At 35.6% G+C, this 9,569-nt stretch overlaps 1 protein-coding gene across 1 annotated transcript in view; it reads right to left on the bottom strand.

Annotated features, from left to right (window-relative positions):
* Nucleotides 1-809: 809 nt before the first annotated feature.
* The window catches only part of eya (eya transcriptional coactivator and phosphatase 2), a 178,969-nt gene continuing 170,209 nt past the window's right edge, over nt 810-9,569 (bottom strand). Inside the window, exons 15-16 of the mRNA XM_089099899.1 lie at nt 6,409-6,523; nt 810-999 (exon numbers count right to left, since the gene is read on the bottom strand). Of these exons, the coding sequence (XP_088956025.1) occupies nt 810-999; nt 6,409-6,523 (305 nt within the window). The remainder of the gene's footprint in view (nt 1,000-6,408; nt 6,524-9,569) is intronic.

Raw genomic sequence — 9,569 nt, 5'->3', positions numbered from 1 at the left:
CATATGATTTTTCAAATTACTATAGAAATGATACCTCTTTGCAAATGACCCTGGTAACCGTCCAATTCGTTGAAAACCTAAACACATATCTATGCCTTCAGGCGTAAGTTTGCATTTAGGTTTTCAATCTATTAACCCCTTACTACTAACAACTCGTCATTCAAACAACAAGCACCAAAAACTGGTGTTAGGGTAGCTTAAACGATCACCCTATCTCGTCCAGGGTGATCTTTTAAGGTACTTAATTCACCCTGGGTGAGTTTTTTTTTCAGTTTGTGTGGTGACACTATTTAGAATTGATCATGCGGTCGTGCCACAACTTGCAGGGTTTAGATAAGAAACGAAATAAATGACAGAAAACTAAAAGCGGCACCTTTTTTTCCAGAAATTTTAGGAAGACCCGGCGATTTCTCGCGCCTTGTGGTGGAGATGGAGATCAGTTTGACTGCAACTTAAATCATCAGAAAGTGTGATTTTGTTTTTTCGATTCAATGGAACAGAATTTTCTTTTTAAAGTTCTGGAAAGGGTAGTCCCTAAAAAGTTCTAGCATACTTGCTAAGAAAAATTCTAAAAGCAGCTTTAAGGGAGTATTATTTGTGCAAATCGACCGCTTTGGAAGTTCCCTGTGGTGTCTTCCGCGTTGATTGACGAGGTCACCGATAGAACGGAGGGCAAAATGTCACTGTCTTTTCAGTGCAATAGCAAATTCTTAACAGCAGCTCTAGATAAGGGCTGGTCCCCTGAGAGAATTCGCTAAGAGTTCTTTGTCTTTGTGGCGGTCAGCTGGCACTGAAGCTCGCAAAATTATTTACCATATCCCCTTAAAGCAGGAGTTTTCATTTGTGAATATATCCACAGCCATAAAAAAAACCTTACCAATTTTTGTTGTACTGTATATATTTTCAATAGGGAAAACATTTCCAAGACCATACAGAAGAACTTTGGCTAATGCCGGAACTAGTTGAGTTGTTGTTACCAAAACATTGACACAATTTGATCTGAAAGTTACAAATTCAGTAAACAAAACTAACAAAATAAACTATTTAGTTGATTTTTCGCAACTTCACAGTTGCGAAAAGAAACTAACTCCCTTCATAACTCAATCCGCAGTTAAGCGGGGTTCTGAAATTGAAATTGAGACGCTAGGAGGTCAAATTAATTATGTCATAAAACAAATAACGAAGAAGATTCAAGTAAAAGATAAATTACCAGTTTTGGTTCTAATATATTAATTATATAATGGAAAGTACGCCCAGAATAATTTTTGGTGTTTCATTGTGTGCTTGAGTATAAAGAACAAGCTAAATTTTCTGTTTTTCCTTTTTTGGATTTATCCTTATTTTAAGAGAACATGCTTAAATACATATAAAGTTATGTGTCAAGTGTTCTGACACCAAAACCTAAAAAAATAATAGGTGAACCTAATGTATTTGTCACTGTAGAGGCCAGTGTATTGCAAATAAAATACTTGGAAAGTAACTCTTGTTTACAGGGGTGGTTTTAGGAGCAACTCCCCCCTAGAAGATAGAAAACTGCATTAATTATAGGGTTGGAGGAGAAAAACATACCATTGGAGAAGCCAAGTTTCGTTGTTGCCCCTCCCAAACCCCAATTCTATATCCATCCCTGCTTGTTCGGGACAGTAGAATTTGACCCTTAGATTTCCTCAAAGTACCCAAGGGGTTTCAAACTATGGGGCAAAGGAAAAAAAATTAGGGTTGTGTTTTTGAAAGGTAATGTATCTAACTGCATAACATAAAACATTAATAAACTCGACAATATCTTAATCTATTCAAAGCGAGTCAGTCGTATTGTGAGACTCAGAGGTAAGCATCTGGATAGAGGATGAAGTTGGAAGTTGCAAATCCAGCTTAAATAATAAGCTACCTTGTGACTTGACAGATATTTCTCATTGCTTAAACCTGCGATTCTTTTCAAGTTTTTAGACTAATTGTAACTTAATAATGTTGTCTTTGAATGGAGCTTAAGAAACAAGAATACCAAATAGGTGTACTTTTTAGGCACACAACAACTTCTTATCAACCATTTCCGTAACAAACAGGACGTTGCAAACAGGCTATAAAAAGAACAATATCCAAGCATAGCGATGACTAGTATATGTTTGTTAACAAAAACAGAAGAGAGACAAAAAAGGGAAATGTTGAAAAAGAAAGGCCTTTTCTAATACATTAAAACGTGTACCTAAAGTAAACTTCAAACAAAATGGTCTTTGTTATCGAAAGAGAGAAGAAAACCTTCGAAGAAAGGTTCATCATTATATTCGCATTTCCTTATTTCGCCACGTCATCAAATTTTATTAAGCTTGACTCGTTAATATATTTTTTATCAATTCAGAGGAAAAATATTTTCCTTTGATATTAAATATTTTCCTTTGACGTTAATAAAGTTGTATTTTTTACACCTCCATTCAGGGCAATGAACTAGAAAACTGCAGTATGTTACGAAATTGTCGAGGGACGATTTTTTAATACAATTTGACAATGACACGTGAGCTCTTAATATTTCTTTTAAAAGTGAATAATGTATTTACTTCAAAATTTGAGCGGATTTTTCGTAGATCCTTATCCGAAAGAATAATTTTGCAGCAAACCAATAATGAGATTAGAATCCGGATCACATTAAACACGTACATGTGATGATGCTCAGTCCAGTATAAGTGCTGGACTTCCTCAAGGTTAATTCTGCGCACTCCCTGAACAACAACGAGACAAAAGTTTAAAAACAGACAGGTTTTTGGGCCACCAGATTTTGAAAGAAGCCTTTTTTGTATTTTCATTGAAAAGTTCAACAGAAGTACCCCTTACCCCTAGATGAAAATACATTTTGTTCTCCCCCGCCTCTAAAACATTTTCGTGAATTAATGCCACTACCAGGAGTTGGCAAAAACAGTTTTTATACAAAAAACTTCAATTCCCAACCATATTCATCACTGTAAAAGCGTGAAATATAACGCCCTCGTTAAAATAAAAACACCTAAACATACAAAACATCAAATACGATGAAAGGAAATTATTTCCCCGCAACTTTCCCAGTGAAAATCCCCCCTCCCCTGTCGAAAAACTCCCCCATGAAAAATATCCGTATGCTTCCCAATAACAAATGGTATTTATAAGCAATGGACAAATTCCAAAACTAATAAGGGACTTGAACTTCTACAGCAGGGTCCTCTAATTCTTTTGTAGTTAGGGAGGGAGGGAGATACCTTAAAGGGTGCATTTTAATGCCAAAACTTCCCAGCTCTCATTGAGCCATCAGTGAGAGCTGATGATCATCAGAGGGGTAGGGGACTAAAACCTCAAAATGTGTGACCCCAGTGAAGATCCCCCCCTGTAGAAAAACTCCCCCATGAACTTTATCCGTATGCTTCCCAATAACAAATGCGATTAGTAAGAAATGGACAAGTTCCAAAACTTATAAGGAACTTGAACTTCTACAGTAGGGTCCTCTAATTGTTTTGTAGTTACGGAGGGAGGGAGATACCTTAAAAGGTGCATTTTAATGCCAAAACTTCCCAGCTCTCATTGAGCCATCAGTGAGAGCTGATGAGCATCAGAGGGGTAGGGGACTAAAACCTCAAAAAGTGCCTTTTAGTCATACTCATATGTTATTTGAGAAGGGTACATGCACCCAAAGCCTTAAACCCACTGTGAAAGCTTCCATGGAAAGGTATGCAATCTAAAAGAGACTTGTAAATACTCTAAATTATAAGTACAGCAGTAGCAATGCAACAGTTAAGCTTAATTTTATATCATATAACTGTTTTCTATTTCCTTGTGATAGGCCTATATATTTTGCACTTTGGCTTTTTAATATTAATGCAAATCAAAATATTGAAAGCTATCGGCAAGGTTAACAGTTTTAACCACAAATTTTGGGAAAGATAAAATTCGGTAAATATCTTGAAAAGAGATCAAGCGAAGCCAAATTTATGGTATTTGTCAATTAGCCGAAATCCACGCGAGAAGTCAAGTTTGGTTAATGCTAATGAAATGAAACAAAATATGATGAAAATATAATAGTTTAGAACCAAATTTGGGCTATATATTTGCACATTAGGGGTGGGGGTAAAGCACAGCATATATGAAATACGTAACCTAACCTAGGTACCTTTTCCCCCCAAACCACCAAAAAACAAAGTTTAAATATTGTAAAAACAATGACAAGCCACGGTTTGCAATCCAATTCTCTATTGAAAGACTCGTTTGACTAGTTTCTTAAGCAACTCTCCTATACAATATACCGCGTGGATTCCGGCTAATTGACAAGTACCAAATGTATTAGTTGTTTTATCTCAAATTATGTAAAAAAAAGATTTAAAAAAATTGAATATTAAAAACAATTTTGCGACTGTAATCAACAATAGCTCCTCTTTGTATAAGGAAGTTTTGACAGGTTAGGTATTTTACATCACTCGGAGGAAATGGGTACACCTTAAGATATTATCTAAAAATGTGAAAAGTGGACATCAGTGGTTTGGCCTCTGAACGGTTTAATTAAGACCACTTTTTCCTTCCTTAGTGAACAAAATCAAAAGATTAACTGTCATAATCGCTTGTTTTTAAAGTTTTACCAAAAATATTTTAGTCTCACTTATCATCGTTGAACGGTGGGTGAGCGACAATTAGTCCAAAAACATGTTATTTCGAGGCAGAGAATCCTGCATCGTTGGATAACACTGCATATACTATTAATGTAGAATTAGGATCTATTAACTTTTACCAATTCCTATAGCCATCACTGTCAACACTTTTCCATTGATTTTTTTTTTTCATTAATCTTTTTATTTTATTAGTACCTTTCATCATCCCCAATGGTCTCTGAAAACCCTAAATCCAACACCATTCTTTTTTTGTTACAGAGTTTGTTTTTATTCAAATTTTTGTTCATGTGACTGTCCAGTACTGGCTAGATAACCTTGACGAAGCATAGATAGCTAATTCAATAAAGATTTATCACCGAGCTATATTTGTTCATTTTTGACTTCAAGACTGGTTTAGAATGAGCTGTCCAGATCCCAAACCGATTTAGTCCATCTTTTGCAATTTTATGATTTTGTTGTCAAAGCCCCACATTGACTATTAACTTTTTCAGTTCATCAGCATATTCCTAAAATAAGTTACTTTGAAAATATTTGCTTTTTGATACTCAATAATTTCTTAAAAGCAAGGTTAAGCAAATCCTTATTATAATAAATAAATAAATAAATAAATGCATTTATTACCCATCAATTATAAACAGATGGAGCACAACAAAAGACAAGAAAAAACGCAAAAACACTAATTCTTCTGAAAAAAAAAAAAAAAAAAATAAAAAAAAACAAAAAAAAAAAAAAAAAAACAAACAACAAACACCTTATGCCAACTACTGCTGGAGAATCATAGCCCAGGGATGGGACTTAAGTGTCAAATTATATCGAGTAATCTGCGCTAGGATAGCTTCTTCAGGATTCCTGATGCCGTACCGATGCGAAACATATCGATTGCTTGTCCATGGTGGTAAACGCAACAAAAACTTTGCATACTTGTAGTACACTGAACGCAATTTAAGTCTATCTGTAGCCGTAAATATACGCCAGAATGGGCTGAGGTACAAATAATGGGGCACAACCATAGCATTGTACACCCGGGCCAGCAGACGACGGTCAAACTTCCGCTTATTTGCCACAATACGGCTATACGTAAATGAAACCCGCTTCTGAAAATGAGAAAGCAGTAACCGCCGCGTCTCTAGTATTGACCGTCCAATAGGAAGGCCCAGATATACAATGCCACCGGCGAGCCCAACAGTAGAAACACCAAGTGTGATGCTTCGACGTACTTAAACAAAGTGTTCACAGCAAAACATTAGAAAATCTTTCATATTTTTACATACTATTTGAGCACTAGATATGACCAAAATGCAGGTACTTATGAATTAAAGCTACCACACTGCTGTTCTTGATCTTTTGTAAAACCAGTTTCTCTGTGTGCAGTCGGAGATAATTAGCTTAGCCTGAGTGAGATAAACTACTATGCAGGTATATTCTAATTAAATATTTAATATATAGAGTTGGTTAGGTATTTAATGTAATATGTTCTGGGCGGCCTGCTTTCCACAATTCATTGTTGTAGTTTCCATGTTTTTGTTACTGAAGTACTATATTTTTAGTATTTTTTGGTATATTTCATTATCATTAACCCAACTTCCCTTATTGAGCGTGGTCACTATAATAAGTAAGTACCAAAATACATCTTCTTTTAATTTATCTGATGTTCGCTTTCATGACTTAATCTTTTAGGCTTTTAAACAGCTCAAATAACGAGAATTGATGAGATTGGCGGATCATTTGCAAATACTATTCTTTGGTCAAGTCACAGCAAGTAGCCGTGAATTTATTAAAAACTGACCTGGAGGAGATAATCTGCAAACACTTCATAACCAAGGTCAACCAGTTGTCTGTAAGAACTTCGATTTCCGCCCGAAGTCGAAGCCATTGCTCTCTTTTCTCTGACCCCAAGAGATCTGCAAATAGAACAGGTGCATGACCATTATAACTATGTCCATTCGTCCAGTGTGCACCACCTGAGACTCAGCAGTAATAGCACACATAGTACTAGATAATAACTAAAACTCATCAGAAAACGATAAAATTAACAAAGCCCCATACCCATTGAAACAAAGATGACTATAGAGTAATGAAGTTTAATGCTGTATTTGCTGCAGTAGTTCCTGAAGCAAATTGATAATACTTTACTGAAGTAAAGTATTTGGACAGTTTGAAGTCAGAAAATAATACTTTCTTCATAATCAAACAGTTCGTGGTAACGAACTAGTAAGTAAGGAGCGACCCGGCTCAATGGTAACCGAAACTCTAGAAAACGGGTTTTTGATACCAATAGATATATCAAAAGAATCAGATTTCAATGCTGATTTCAAATATATAACTTTAATCAAGTTTAGAGCTACCCATCAAAAGTTACGCGCCTGAGAAAATTTGGCTGATTTTCAAAAAAAGGGGGAAAGACCCCCTAAAAGTTATAGAACCTTAATGAAAATCACACCATCATATTCAGCGTATCAGAGAACCCTACTGTAGAGGTTTCAAGCTCCTATCTACAAAATTGTGGATTTTTGCATTTTTTGCCAGAAGAAAGATCACGGATGCGTGTTTATTTGTTTGTTTGTTTTTTTGTTTGTTTTGTTTTTTTTTCCCAGGGGTGATCGTATCGACCCAGTGGTCCTAGAATCTCGTGGGAGGGCTCATTGGAACGGAAATTAAAAGTTCTAGTGCCCTTTTTAAGTGACCAAAAAAAATAGAGGGCAACTAGACCCCCTTCCACGCTTATTTTTTTCCCAAAGTCACCAGATCAAAATTTTGAGATAGCCATTTTGTTCAGCATGGTCGACAATATGATAAATATGTCTTTTGGGATGACTTAATTCCCCGCAGTTCCCAGAGGGAGGGCTAAAAGATATGAACTTTACCCAATGTTAACATATAGTATTGGTTATTCGGAAGTATACAGAAGTTTTCAGGAGGTTTTTTTCTGCTAGTGGGAGGGAAGGGTGGGTCGAGGGTTATGTTGGAGGATCTGTTCATGAAGGAAGTTTTCATGGGGGAAGGGAAATCGCCATGAAGGGGGCGCCGGACTTGCCAGCATTATTTATTGGTTATTGGGAAGTATACAACCATTTTCAGGAAGGATTTTTTCTGGAGGGGGGGGGCAAGAGGAGGGAGTTACTCTGGAGAATATGTCCGTGGAGGATGTTCCTTTGGGGTAAGGGACATTTCTATGAAGGGGGCGCCGGATTTCCAAGCATTATTTAAAAAACGATCAGAAATTAAATATAAAAAAAACCAAGTTTTTTCAACTGAAATGTAAGAAGGAATATTAGAACTTAAAACGAACAGAAATTATAACGTATATGAGGGGGTTATCCCCCAAGTCAATACCTCGCTCTTTACGCTACAGTTTTTTTTTAGTGCTTTCAAAAGAGCGATCTATTCTAATTAACCGGCCTTTGTGATTCCGGGGTTTTTGTATCAATTTTTTTTTTAAATTTTAAATTAAAGAGCGTGGTATTGACTAAGGGGAGAACCCCCTCATATACGTAATAACATATACGTAATAAAAAAAAACAATAAAAAAACAAGCGATACGGCTCAATAGTAATCGAAACTTTTAAAAACGGAATTTTGATGTCAATAAATGTATCAAAAGAATGTGTTTATAATGCTGATTCTAAATATATAAATTTTATTAAGTTTAGTATTACTCATCAAAGGCTACAAGCCTGAGGAAATTTACTCGATTTTTTAAAGAGGGGGAAACATCCCCTACAAGTGAAAGAATTTTAATGAAAATCACAACGTCAGATTCAGCGTATCAGAAAACCCTATTACATAGGTTTCAAGCTCATATCTGCAAAAATCTGCAACTTTGAATTTTTGCCAGAAGAAAAATATACGAATATAGAAGTTAGTTACGTAAGTTAATTTGTAAAGACATTCATTTAGCAAAAGAAAAGTAAAATTTTTATGCAAATAAAAGCTGCATTAACTAAAAAACGATCAGAAATTAAATAAAAAAACAAGTTTTTTAAACTGAAAGTAAGGTGCGACATTGAAACTTAAAACGAACAGAAATTATTCCGTATATGAAATGGGCTGTCCCCTCCTCAACGCCTCGCTCTTTATTCCGTATATGAAATGGGCTGTCCCCTCCTCAACGCCTAGCTCTTTACGCTAAAGTTTTTTATTGTTTTAAAAAATAAAGTTGTGAGACAGAGTCAAACTTTAGCGTAAAGAGCGAGGCGTTGAGGAGGGGACAGCCCATTTCATATACGGAATAAAGAGCGAGGCGTTGAGGAGGGGACAGCCCCTTTCATATACGGAATAATTTCTGTTCGTTTTAAGTTTCAATGTCGCACCTTACTTTCAGTTTAAAAAACTTGTTTTTTTTATTTAATTGTAGCTAACAGGGGAGAGCAATAAACCAGTCACAAAGACAACATATTCGTGAGGACAATTCATATAAAATAGAACCTACACTTCAAGTAATTTGCGGGGAAAAGATAGGAACAAAGAGGCTGGGCTAAAGAGACTCAGGTCAATCTCAAACACGTAAAAATGTCAAAAACAATTAAAACTCATAAAAGTAAAAAGTGAATGCCGAATCAGCAAAATGTCAAAACAATGAAAACTTGTAAAATTAAAATAACATACTTAAAATAGAAACAATTTAGTTATGCGACCAAAAAATAGAAAACTCGAAATTTGCAAAATGAACATTAAAATTATTAGATGAAAAGGGAGTAAGGAGGGGGGGGAGCGAGGAGATTCACTGATTGGGAGATGATTTCCTAGTCAACAAGGTGAAGACGCACTCAATTGATAAGCATAATTTAATTTGGCATCTAAGACAGAAAAGAAAGGTAAGCTGGAAGTCTTTAAGGGGAACTGTTTAGGGGGTAATTTTAGCAACTTTACTTGATGATGAAACGCCGAACGTGACTATATATGAGCGAAATGGTTTATCCCCACTTAGTATACGTGCATAAAAGAGTG

Source organism: Artemia sp. Qi Xiang Cuo, chromosome 14, assembly GCF_049724085.1.
Source record: "Artemia sp. Qi Xiang Cuo chromosome 14, ASM4972408v1, whole genome shotgun sequence".
Classification (NCBI taxonomy): domain Eukaryota; kingdom Metazoa; phylum Arthropoda; class Branchiopoda; order Anostraca; family Artemiidae; genus Artemia; species Artemia sp. Qi Xiang Cuo.
This window is presented reverse-complemented; position numbering and strand designations above follow the sequence as displayed.